This window comes from Heptranchias perlo, chromosome 2 (assembly GCF_035084215.1).
Source record: "Heptranchias perlo isolate sHepPer1 chromosome 2, sHepPer1.hap1, whole genome shotgun sequence".
NCBI lineage: Eukaryota > Metazoa > Chordata > Chondrichthyes > Hexanchiformes > Hexanchidae > Heptranchias > Heptranchias perlo.
Genome location: NC_090326.1, coordinates 117,090,501 through 117,104,023, shown reverse-complemented (window position 1 = coordinate 117,104,023; position 13,523 = coordinate 117,090,501). Strand labels below are relative to the sequence as shown.

Here is a 13,523-nt window from a genome sequence, read left to right as displayed (position 1 = left end):
CCGTTGAATGTCAAGGGGAGGTGGTTAGACTCTATCTTGTTGGAGATGGTCATTGCCTGGCACTTGTCGGTTGCGAATGTTACTTGCCACTTATCAGCCCGAGCCTGGATGTTGTCCAGGTCTTGCTGCATGCGGTCTCGGACTGCTTCATTATCTGAGGGGTTGCAAATGGAAACTGAACACTGTGCAATCATCAGCGAAAATTCCCAAATCTGACCTTATGATAGAGGGAAGGTCATTGATGAAGCAGTTGAAGATGGTTGGGCCTAGGACACTGCCCTGAGGAACTCCTGCAGCAATGTCCTGGGGCTGAGATGATTGGCCTCCAACAACCACTACCATCTTCCTTTGAGCTTGGTATGACTCGAGCCACTGGAGAGCTTTCCCCCTGATTCCCATTGACTTCAATTTTAATAGGGCTCCTTGGTGCCACACTCAGTCAAATGCTGCCTTGATGTCAAGGGCAGTCACTCTCACCTCACCTCTAGAATTCAGCTCTTTTGTCCAGGTTTGGACCCAGGCTGTAATGAGGTCTGGAGCCGAGTGGTCCTGGCGGAACCCAAACTGAGCATCGGTGAGCAGGTTATTGGTGAGTAAGTGCCCCTTGATAGCACTGTTGACGACACCTTCCATCACTTTGCTGATGATTGAGAGTAGACTGATGGGGCAGTAATTGGCCGGATTGGATTTGTCCTGCTTTTTTTGGACAGGACATACCTGGGCAATTTTCCACATTGGTGGGTAGATGCCAGTGTTGTAGCTGTACTGGAACAGCTTGGCTAGAGGCGCAGCTAGTTCTGGAGTACAAGTCTTCAGCACTACAGCCGGGATGTTGTCAGGGCCCATAGCCTTTGCTGTATCCAGTGCACTCAGCCATTTCTTGATATCACATGGAGTGAATCGAATTGGCTGAAGACTGGCTTCTGTGATGGTGGGGATATGGGGAGGAGGCCGAGATGGATCATCCACTTGGCACTTCTGGCTGAAGATGGTTGCAAACCCTTCAACCCTGTCTTTTGCACTTACGTGCTGGACTCTGCCATCCTTGAGGATGGGGATGTTCACAGAGCCTCCTCCTCCCGTTAGTTGTTTAATTGTCCATCACCAATCATGACTGGATGTGGCAGGACTGCAGAGCTTTGATCTGATCCGTTGGTTGTGGAATCGCTTAGCTCTATTTATAGCATGATGCTTCCGCTGTTTAGCATGCATGTGGTCCTGAGTTGTAGCTTCACCAGGTTGGCACCTCATTTTTAGGTACGCCTGGTGCTGCTCCTGGCATGCTCTTCTACACTCCTCATTGAACCAGGGTTGATCCCCTGGCTTGTTGGTAATGGTAGAGTGAGGAATATGCTGGGCCATGAGGTTACAGATTGTGCCTGAATACAATTCTGCTGCTACTGATGGCTCACAGCATCTCTTGGATGCCCAGTTTTGAGCTGCTAGATCTGTTCTAAATCTATCCCATTTAGCACGGTGGTAGTGCCACACAACACGTTGGATGGTGTCCTCTGTGTGAAGATGGGACTTCGTCTCCACAAGGACTATGTGGTGGTCACTCCTACCAATACTGTCATCAACAGATGCACCTGCGACACGTAGATTGGTGAGGACGAGGTCAAGTAGGTGTTTCCCTCGTGTTGGTTCGCTCACCATCTGCCACAGGCCCAGTCTGGCAGCTATGTCCTTCAGGACTCGGCCAGCTCGGTCAGTAGCGGTGCTACCGAGCCACTCTTAGTGATGAGCATTTACGTCCCCCACCCTGAGTACATTCTGTGCCCTTGCTACCCTCAGTGCTTCCTCCAAGTGGTGCTGAACATGGAGGAGGACTGAAATAATTATAAAAATCTTTATAATTATATTATATATGTGTATGTACATGTACATCTTGATATGTATCATTAAAAATCTTGCATTTGTGCACCCTTCCTTTCCACAAACCTTACTTTCTGTTGTCATGATTTTTGGTCACACACTTTTATTTTCAGATTGACCATTAACTGCGTTTACCAAACCCAGATATAAAACTTGGTACAGCAATTTTAAAAATCCTTTACAAAGCAAACAAACCCAGATGGACTGAGAAGAACTGGACAGATACTATTGTTAGATGAACTGTTACTTGCCACTCCCTCCTCCCTCCCCATCCCTTCAGACAATAGTACTCCCAGCTACCAAACCACTCTAAACACATACAAAATCTGTACATGTACGAAAAGTCTTCAACGACAATATAGCTGATGCAGGTCGTTTTTGGTATATCTATACATACACAGCTATATGTACATACATGAGATTGCTGCGATCCTAACTAAAAACATTTCCACTCTTAAAACCAAACATGAGTAACATTTCTAAACTAAACATTCTTGCTTATACGGAGAGATCATTAATTTAGTCAAAATGTATTTTTAATTGTGTATTTTGGTTTGTAGCTGTGATTTATACTCAGTGGTTAATGGCTCACTGAGATACTAACCAAATGTTTTTTGCTTTGATACCATCAAGTCAGAAGAGATTTAATTTTATAAACCATTCCCTCACAATTTTTGTTCTGTTTATTTTTAATATGCTTATCATTAAATTAGCTTTCCTTCTAGAGAGTTTAATTTAACCTTTACTTTTTCTTATTAAACAATTTTGGACCACATAGTATTGCCATGACATGACTATTACTATGGGATTCCAAAATTTTTGAATAATTGAGTAAAAGGTCGTATAAAGTTTCTAATTTTAAAAAAAATTCTACAAATAGAATACATATCAATTAAACTACCCTTACAACATGTGATGATTTATTTTGTGTCAAACTTGGCTCCCAAAGGCATACCTTGTTTACTACCATATACACTGAATGAATGGGTACCATAACAAAAGCACTAATTTACCTTCTTTGCTTTCAATGTTTTCCTCCATAAAGTCGAAAAAATACCATCTGTCCAGTCATTTGTTGCAACATCCAAGGTACCAAACATCTGGGAGGCTGTGATTGCCTTTGGGTTCATTCTCATCTCCTTGTGAGGTGCTCCACAATCTGTCATTGCTTTCATTAGGGTATGGATACACTTTGATTTCCCAGCACCGCTAGGGCCAAGAGTCATCATACCTAATGCAGGCACAACAGCATGTCTTATAGTGTTTCACAAGAAAAACAACAGTACTTTTAATTGCATGAACTATATTTTTGCAAATTATGAGACCGCACCTGGAATACTGCATACAGTTTTGGTCTCCATACTTAAGAAAAGACATACTTGCTCTCGAGGCAGTACAAAGAAGGTTCACTCAGTTAATCCCGGGGATGAGGGGGCGGACATATGAGGAGAGGTTGAGTAGTTTGTACTCTACTCATTGGAGTTCAGAAGAATGAGAGGCGATCTTATTGAAACATATAAGATTGTGAAGGGGCTTGATCGGGTGGATGCGGTAAGGATGTTCCCAAGGATGGGTGAAACTAGAACGAGGGGGCATAATCTTAGAATAAGGGGCTGCTCTTTCAAAACTGAGATGAGGAGAAACTTCTTCACTCAGAGGGTAGTAGGTCTGTGGAATTTGCTACCCCAGGAAGCTGTGGAAGCTACATCATTAAATAAATTTAAAACAGAAATAGACAGTTTCCTAGAAGTAAAGGGAATTAGGGGTTACAGGGAGTGGGCAGGAAATTGGACATGAATTTAGATTTGAGGTTAGGATCAGATCAGCCATGATCTTATTGAATGGCGGAGCAGGCTCGAGGGGCTGATTGGCCTACTCCTGCTCCTATTTCTTATGTTCTTATTAATTACAAATGTATTTTTTATTTTAGGTGGTTATTTGCAAAATAGTATAAGGACAAGGAAAACAATTTTGATCTTAAATTTGTGCATTAATCTTTTTAAAATGTCTGCTGCAAATTTACACATTCATTGTGGTTTGGGAATATTTTATTCCACCTTTCAATAAAATGCACTCTAACCATGTCGGACTCTTTGAGTTTCATAAAGCTGGATGAGCTTCAGGATCCAGGGCGGATGGTAGATAATCCCTGCATCCATGGTTTGTTTCTCAATAGCAGCTTCCAGTTCAGGATAGCCAGCTTTATCCAAGGTAATTCCAGGAAACAGGTCATTAATCAAACTCATGAACAAAGGTTCATCTTCATCCACCTAAGACAGAATAAATATTTCTTCATTGTAAAATATTTCCTCCTGGGTCGGATATACATATAGAGGAATTTGGATAGATATACCCCCAAAGTTTGCATCCTGACAATGATTTACCAACTATGTAAAGTAACCATCTTCATCCAGAAGTGCCGAGTGGATAATCCATCTCAGCCTCCTCCCGATATCCCCACCATCACGGAAGCCAGTCTTCGGCCAATTCGATTCACTCCACGTGATATCAAGAAACGGCTGAGTGCACTGGATACAGCAAAGGCTATGGGCCCCGACAACATCCCAGCTGTAGTGCTGAAGACTTGTGCTCCAGAATTAGCTGCGCCTCTAGCCAAGCTGTTCCAGTACAGCTACAACACTGGCATCCACCTGACAATATGGAAAATTGCCCAGGTATGTCCTGTCCAAAAAAAGCAGGACAAATCCAATCCGGCCAATTACTGCCCCATCAGTCTACTCTCAATCATCAGCAAAGTGATGGAAGGTGTCGCCGACAGTGCTATCAAGCGGCACTTACTCACCAATAACCTGCTCACCGATGCTCAGTTTGGGTTCCGCCAGGACCACTCGGCTCCAGACCTCATTACAGCCTTGGTCCAAACATGGACAAAAGAGCTGAATTCCAGAGGTGAGGTGAGAGTGACTGTCCTTGACATCAAGGCAGCATTTGACCGAGTGTGGCACCAAGGAGCCCTAGTAAAATTGAAGTCAATGGGAATCAGGGGGGAAACTCTCCAGTGGCTGGAGTCATACCTAGCACAAAGGAAGATGGTAGTGGTTGTTGGAGGCCAATCATCTCAGCCCCAGGGCATTGCTGCAGGAGTTCCTCAGGGCAGTGTCCTAGGCCCAACCATCTTCAGCTGCTTCATCAATGACCTTCCCTCCATCATAAGGTCAGAAATGGGGATGTTCGCTGATGACTGCACAGTGTTCAGTTCCATTCGCAACCCCTCAGATAATGAAGCAGTCCGAGCCTGCATGCAGCAAGACCTGGACAACATCCAGGCTTGGGCTGATAAGTGGCAAGTTACATTCGCGCCAGATAAGTGCCAGGCAATGACCATCTCCAACAAGAGAGAGTCTAACCACCTCCCTTTGACATTCAACGGCATTACCATCGCCGAATCCCCCACCATCAACATCCTGGGGGTCACCATTGACCAGAAACTTAACTGGACCAGCCATATAAATACTGTGGCTACGAGAGCAGGGCAGAGGCTGGGTATTCTGCGGCAAGTGACTCACCTCCTGACTCCCCAAAGCCTTTCCACCATCTACAAGGCACAAGTCAGGAGTGTGATGGAATACTCTCCACTTGCCTGGATGAGTGCAGCTCCAACAACACTCAAGAAGCTCGACACCATCCAAGATAAAGCAGCCCGCTTGATTGGCACCCCATCCACCACCCTAAACATTCACTCCCTTCACCACCGGCGCACTGTGGCTGCAGTGTGCACCATCCACAGGATGCACTGCAGCAACTCGCCAAGGCTTCTTCGACAGCACCTCCCAAACCCGCGACCTCTACCACCTAGAAGGACAAGGGCAGCAGGCGCATGGGAACAACACCACCTGCACGTTCCCCTCCAAGTCACACACCATCCCGACTTGGAAATATATCGCCGTTCCTTCATCGTCGCTGGGTCAAAATCCTGGAACTCCCTTCCTAACAGCACTGTGGGAGAACCGTCACCACACGGACTGCAGCGGTTCAAGAAGGCGGCTCACCACCACCTTCTCGAGGGCAATTAGGGATGGGCAATAAATGCCGGCCTTGCCAGCGACGCCCACATCCCGTGAACGAATAAAAAAAAACATAGATACAATGGAAAAGCAATAAAAACACATAGGGGGAGATTTTCATGTCACTATTTCCCCATTTGCACTTAAAAACGGGACTGTACAGGAATTAAAATTAAATGGCAGGTAATTGCGCTGACATCAATCCCAATTTTCAGGTGGACCTGCATCCTAGTGTCTGGAGCTCCAGTCAGAAACAGGCAGGGAACCTCATACATATTTGCATGTAGAGGTCCAGTGATGCAATTAAGACCCCAAAGCCGTTTTCATCTCTGCCCACCAGACTACCACCACTTCCTGCTCCTGCCCACCAACGATGGGTGATAAAACGGGAATCACCATTTCCAGCGATACTTAAAGGGATCCTCAACCGCTCTCAAGTTTTGGGAAACATTCTTCTTGCATTAGTTTGTAGATTTTTTCACCTTAGATGAGAATACAGGGTAGGTGGGGCTGTTTAGCCTTGGTTGAAGCCTATCTAGGAGAAGATACTCCGAAGATATAAACCGTGACGAAGGCAACAGGAAGCTACCTAGAAAGTGGCTTAGGAATCTTATGCGAGGGCAGAACACAACGGACGGAAGGACCTGAATATGTTACAAATCCAATCGAACAATTAGTCTTTTATTTTAAATGCGAGGATGAACAATACCCATACATTGACTAGATTCACATATTGTAACAGTGCAATTAAAAATCAATGAATCAGAACAAAAAGCCACCTCTTCAAGCTGTAAATCTGTGACTGTACACATACCAGTTTAGAGAGATTCATGTCACGCAGAACTCTCATGACCACTGTCTTCTCTGGTTCACTTGGGTTTAATCTCTTGACAGCACCCAGAGTTCTCAGCACAGACAGAATGTTACGCAAACCAAAGTCATAGTGCACCTGCCAATATAAGATAATAACCAATACCATACAAATAGCATTGTGAGCAAAAATTAATGTTAATGTAATATAAAAGAAGCTAGACCTGCACTAGAGCACGAGAAAGCAATCAATGTAATTTAGTGGCATAATTATTTTCCTTTATGCTTCCAGCATTGATGCAGCCTAAAAGTCATATTGATCTAATTTGTGGAATCTTCTTGCATTTCACCAAGTTTTATAATCACAGACAAGTTTTTTTTTAGGTGTTATTAGCCTGTTACAGACAAACACACCATCTTTCTTTCTTACTTTAAACTGATGCATTCTTAAGACGCATTGGGGCAGATAATGTATGACCACTACTCATCAGGCACAGACTGCACCTGTGCTCAAATTAGCTGACCTCGCACCATGGTCCCACTTCAGAGACTTCAGCACATAATCTAGGCTGACACTCCAGTGCAGTACTGAGGGAATACTGCACTGTCGGAGGTGATGTCTTTCAGATGAGATGTTAAACCTAAGCCCTGTCCGGACATAAAAGATCCCATGGCACTCTTTCGAAGAAGAGCAGGGGAGTTCTCCCCAGTGTCATGGTCAATATTTGTCCCTCAACCAACGTCACTAAAAAAAACAGATAATCTGGTCATTATCACATTGCTGCTTGTGGAACCTTGCTGTGCGCAAATTGGCTGCCACTTTTCCTACATTACAACAGTGACTACACTTCAAACGTACAGCATTGGCTATAATGTGCTTTGAGATGTCCCTAGTTATGCTTAGCATTAATGGAATAATATACTATGATATATAGTAGTCAAGTTTACCTGTTTAGATAACTGCTCCTCACAGAGTTTGTACAGTGTATAAAACTTGCGACTAAGGATTTGGTTGTCACGGAAACCAGCACTAGCCAACTTGACTCGCATGATAATGGCACGATCTGGCACCATCATGGCCACTGGACGGAATTGAATCTTTAGATTTTCAGGTAGTTCCTGACGTCCTGCATAACCTGGATTCTAAAATTAACATTCATTATTAAGCATTCATCAGCAAAGAATAGACATTGCATTATGCTATTATTTTGACATATTAACTATATGGTTAAATTTCTGCTGCAGAAAGATTTTTTTAAATAAGGATAAATTAATAATCAGAAGCAAACTCTAAGTAAACTTAAGTGAAAATTCATTTTATTTTTTGATACTGAGCTGTCTCTCACCATGGTTAGGAAAATACCAAATTCTCTGTCCATTTCTACAATATCACCATCACTGAAGACAAACTGGGACTTTTTATTCTTCTTGCATTGCAGTACAATATAGATTTGTTGAGCAGCTACTGACAGCACAGGCAATTCAATACGATTAAATTCATCAAAGCAACCCCATGCACCAGACTGAGCCAGGCCTAAAGAGAAAGAACAGTAATTCTAACCTCTGAAACTTAAAATTGTCTGATTGATTATTTACTAAAAAATGGCTAATCTTTTACTTCTGGCATTACATTTCATCTCTCAAAACATCAAGTGTCTCTGAAATTCTAAGGACATTCATTAAAAAATATATTATACTACACAATTTGATGAATCATAAGCTGCACATGCTGAAAACAAGCATTTTACCTTTATAGATACGACCTAGGCCTCTGTAGTCCATCTGATCTGAGCAATTAAACACAACTACGTATTTTCCGAGACATTTGCCCATGTCTTTGGTAGTTTCTGTTTTTCCTGTACCTGCAGGTCCTGCCGGTGCACCACCCATACTCATCCCTAAGGCCTGGGACAGTGTAATGTAACACCTGAAATGTTTATATAAAGAAACTTGTTTAACAATCTAAAGTTAAAATAAGAATGTCCCGGTTTGTCATAATAATTTTTTGTCATATAATAAATGTCTGTTTACTGTGTCTGGTAGTTCAATGTTTAACAGTTACTGGGCTACATTGTGCTGGAGCTATAAATACACAACAGTGTATATTAAACAATTAGCTAACTATATGAATAAAGTAAAGTCCAGATTATATAAGCTCATTGCACAATGTTCTATGGAAAGTACTGTAAATATTCAGTATGCTACAAATAATATATATTTTCTTTTGGATGAATTTCTTACCTGTCAGTTAATGGTGTTATTACAAGTCTATCTGTACAGCCTAGGTATTCATTGCAGTAATTGAACTCAACATCTGTTATCTGAATAAGACATTTGTCTGTGTCCTCTATAAAGTAAAACCGGGACTGTTTTTGCCATTCAAAATCAGATGGGAATTTAATGTTCATGCGAACCTAATGCAATAATGCAAGCAAGTATTAGGATTATGTAGATCCTGCATCATTTTTTGTTAAAATTTGTTTTTGAAGACAGCATTACATACCAGATCATCAAAAATGTCTTTCTGGTGTACATGGATGGTGATAAGTGTTTCATATTTGATTCGTTCCATTTTCGTCAGCTCACGGGTTGTCATGTCAATCAAATCATTAAGCATATCCAGAAATGTCTGATTAGTTGTTTGCATGATCTGCATCAGACAAATACTTCATGTTACAATGTTTTCAGTTCTAAGGAGATTGAATCCTCACACTTTGGCCCCAATAATAACTGCGAGGCAGGAAGGGAGCAGGGGGTGGGGGGGAGGGTTTGTGGCCAGGCAACCCGGAAGTAAAAGTTTCCCACAGGTCCTGCCGAATGTAAAGGCAGGACTTGTTTTAAACTTTTCCAGCAGGTTTCCCAGCCACAACCAGCCAAAGTGACAGGTTGGCTGGCTGTTGGGTGGGAAGGCATCCGGGGAGTGAAGCAGAGATAACTCTGACATGGCAGGGGGGGGGGGGGGGAGTTGGACATCGATGGGGGGGGGTCGGCTGATAGCAGGGGTCTAATCACGGGGTGGTGGTTGCACAATTGCGGGGTTCCCATTGCCAGGGGCGGGGTCGGTCGATTGTGGGGGTTCAATCGCGGGGTGGGAAGCAGGTTTGCTTGGGGGCCTGGGGGGAGGCACTCCTGCTCCTCCTAGCCCACAAGCAGTACTGTAAAGGCATATACCGATGCATCCGGCCCTTCACGCCTCCCTTCAGCAGCTGGATTTCCCAAGGCCCTGAAAATTGTGCCTGCAGGAGTTAAAACTAAAAGTTCAGTTAAATTAGAAGCATGTAGTCTCCTTAAAATATTTTAGAGACTGATCTGCCTACTGACAGCGGGTTGGTCGCCCGCCTCCGTTAAAAACCGGAAGTGGGCAGGTTGGAGGCAGATTGCCCATTTAAAATTTTTTTAACCCCCACTGCACTGCACCCCCCCCCCCCCGCCCCACCGCCCTAGGAGCTTAAAATTACCCCCTTTGTGTTTGGTTAGATCTTACACCTTAGCAGAGATTCAATAAGGCTATTTCAAATAATGGTAATTCTTGTATAGAAATCTAAACTTTTTGTCTCATAAATGTTTGAATAGCATCAAAAATATATGAAGAATAATATACCTCTGATAGGGCAACAGATCATGTATTCTGTGAGCAAACAATCTATATATTTCTCAAACTGAGAAGCATAAATTCCCCTCTGTCTGAATTTTCTTAGTGAAATAGGGAGAGTGATAATGTAATCTTTTAGAAATAAAAGTAAAACTGTACCTTTTCAAATAGCACTAAAATGCTATAAATTAGTAAATTAACTTTTGAATCAATTTGGAGTGTGTTGAAAGTCTCAAATAGAAACCAATTTCCTTTAACACCTGAGAGGGTTTTATGAATTAAAAAGTGTTTTATTTTCATGCAATGTAAAAATCTTTAGAACTGAGTTAATGGTCTCAATTTTCAAATAGGAGTCTGGGTGCATTGGGGGCACATCGAAAATTGGGAAAATTCGGAGCGGGCAAGGAAGCTGGCTCCAATCCGCTGACATTAAGGCAGTCATTAAGACAGTTAAAGTTGTTAAAGTTCTTAATTTTATGTGATTGAGGCAGGGAAAGGATTTTCATTCTGCCTCAGCGTGTTTCCCGTCCTGTGTGAAACACTCCGTGTTGAAGGAGCCACGTTTCAGCCAGCAGCCATTTGGACATTTAAATGCCTGTTTGACAGATGGGGATAAAAGGTCAGTTATTGCAGCAGGGCACTCAGTTCTCTCAGACAAACTTATTCTTGGTTTACACTCAGAATTCTTCTGTTTACACATATTGACCAACTTTCCGGACTCCCTCAAACTGATACCATCAGGATGGGGGGGAGGGCGCGATGGCTCCCGTACCTGTGCCACCATTCCACTCATGCAGGAGTTGGACTCCTCCATCCTCTGTGCTATTGGGGAGAGTGTGTGTGGCATCTGTTCCAGTACCTTGCAAATGTGCTGCTGTCCCTCAATCATTCTCCTTTTAAAGGATGGCCCTCGGGGTTCAGAATCTGCATCCAGCTGAGCAGAGCCTGGAGAGGAGTGCGCCCACCAACAAGGACTCTCCACAGCTGCCCTTACCACCAGTGTCTGCTCGTGCTCACATGTGCGTGGTGAATCACCAGGTGCCAACCCAACTAACTGACTACTAGGACCACCGAGGTGTGAGTATCTGCGCTGGTAGACGGCTCATTAATATGTGACGGTGCGCCCTCAGAGGCCTAGAGCTTTTCTGAGGAATCGTCCTCTGCCGTCACTGAGGTGTTCAACATGCCAATCATTGTTAACATCAATTCATGTTGTGTGTGATGAATGTTAAAGTTGTGTCACCAGACGTTTGTGGGGTGTCAGTCTCAGCATCCCCGACGGATAAGCACTCGAGGGCGTGGCTGATCTCCAGGGCCTCCTCCTCCGCGTCTGTGAGGAGCACTATTTGTGGAGGCCCCCCTCAAGTCCTCGCCCTCTCGCATGCATTCTGAGCTCTCTTCTAGAAGAGGAGAAAGTACAGACGTGTGAGTGAGTGATGGTGAAGTGGCCAACCGATGAATGAATTGGTTCGGGTGAGGCTGACCGTGAAAGAGGTGCATCAGAGGGTAAATATGAGACAGAGATATCACATTGGATCAGGATTGGGGTGAGTGTTAGTAGTGGAGTGACAAATGGGGAGGTGAAGAAGTGCAGGTGAGTTGAGGATGAGCCTTAAGTGGGTGTGAGAAGTAATGTGGTGAAGTAGTCTTGGCAGTGCAGAATGAGTCGGGGTAGGGGGGGTGCGGGATGATGTGGAACACGGAATGTAGAAGAGTCAGAAAGTGTACTCACTTTTGCTGACCTAGTTAGGACATTGAAACGCTTCCTGCACTGGACCCAGGTGCGGGAGATGTTGCTGCTGCTGGTGACCTCCTCTGCCACCTCGAGCCAGGCCTTTTTGGTGATAGAGGCAGGGCACTTCCTCCTGTCAGCCGGGTAAAAAATTTCCCTTCTCCTCCTCACCCCGGCCAGTAGGACCTGGAGTGAGGCATCATGAAATCTTGGAGCAGCCTTGCCCCTGTGCTGCTCCATATTGTGTGTTCTTAGTCTTTGCTCCAGCAAAAGCCATTGAAGCAACGGCCCTTTAAATAGAGACACTCCAGTTGACAGCCTGTCATGCGGGTGCACAGTCCGTCCACTGCGTAGCTTTCGGACGGCAAACCCGGAAGCCACGTTAAGGGCCACCAATTAACTCGTGATCGCGTGGGGAACGGTAAGTTTTTATTATCCAGGTTTGCCGCGCGCCCATTGACCCCCCCCCCCCACCGCACCACTGCCATCCCGCCACACTTTGAAAATTGAGCCCAATATTTTAGCAGGAAATTAAATCTCATTATTCTTCATCATGCCTGCATACCTGTATATGCCATAATTATGCAATTTCCCAAAACCTGCCCCCCAGGAGGTAGTCATGGGGTATAGATTTTCCTTTATTGTGTTTGAGCATTGAGGAAAAATGGGTGAGAAGGACTGCAAGCCAGTAACAGGAGCCTGCCCAACTATTTATCCATTTAAGTTAATGGATAGAAAATTAGGCAGCCTCCATAATGGGCATTCAATCGCTATCTGATTTTCCTTTATGCCAGATGATCCAATGTGCCCAAACGCAGTAACACGGAAGTCTGCCCTGGGAATTCCAGGTTTAGCAAGACTGGGGAAACAACCATGTTTCTCTTAGTTGTTATGTTGGAATTAAAGCTGATATTATGCCAAATTTTCAGTGTGAATTATTGCCTGATGGTAATTTCTGAAGCAAAAATAGGATAACATCTTGACTGTTGTAGAAGCAGCGAAGGGTGGTCATGTGAATTACTAAACCATTTGTCCTCCTTCCCTTGCATGTTTTAGGTTGCTGTAGCTTTCCTGATTTTTTTTAAACCCTCCTACCTCCAAGAATAAGACAGTTACGCTCATCGCACAGGCAACTTCATATACCCATTACGACTTTGTCCATGGAACAAAAGCAACATGTGGAGCAATTTCTGGTAATACTTATCACTATCTTAAAAATTACACAGAAACTCTGACCTTAAACATTTGCAACAAATATAATATGCAAAGGAAAATATGAATTAATAAAAAATAGATAGCAGCTCTTAGCATGGCTATGGGAAGATTCATATTCTTCAAAGCCTTCAAATTATTATATGGGAAACCTTTGATGTGTTTGTCTGAAATGCTCTCTACACTATTTTAGTGGAGGTATTAACCCTATTTATTTTAAGTGGATTATTAATGCCTCTGCTAAAATAGCAGAGGGAGAATTTTGGACAATCAAATT

General features: G+C 43.7%; 1 protein-coding gene and 1 long non-coding RNA gene across 2 annotated transcripts in view; one reads left to right on the top strand and one right to left on the bottom strand.

The window, feature by feature from the left end:
- Nucleotides 1–13,523, bottom strand: part of dnah5l (dynein, axonemal, heavy chain 5 like) — a 352,990-nt gene that overhangs the window by 177,817 nt on the left and 161,650 nt on the right. The window contains exons 40-47 of the mRNA XM_068006271.1: nucleotides 9,214–9,360; nucleotides 8,952–9,124; nucleotides 8,459–8,637; nucleotides 8,057–8,244; nucleotides 7,659–7,853; nucleotides 6,715–6,849; nucleotides 3,956–4,145; nucleotides 2,889–3,106 (exon numbers count right to left, since the gene is read on the bottom strand). Coding sequence (XP_067862372.1) covers nucleotides 2,889–3,106; nucleotides 3,956–4,145; nucleotides 6,715–6,849; nucleotides 7,659–7,853; nucleotides 8,057–8,244; nucleotides 8,459–8,637; nucleotides 8,952–9,124; nucleotides 9,214–9,360 — 1,425 coding nt within the window. The remainder of the gene's footprint in view (nucleotides 1–2,888; nucleotides 3,107–3,955; nucleotides 4,146–6,714; nucleotides 6,850–7,658; nucleotides 7,854–8,056; nucleotides 8,245–8,458; nucleotides 8,638–8,951; nucleotides 9,125–9,213; nucleotides 9,361–13,523) is intronic.
- Nucleotides 1–13,523, top strand: part of LOC137342341 (uncharacterized) — a 153,755-nt gene that overhangs the window by 127,610 nt on the left and 12,622 nt on the right. The gene's annotated exons all lie outside the window — the stretch shown is intronic.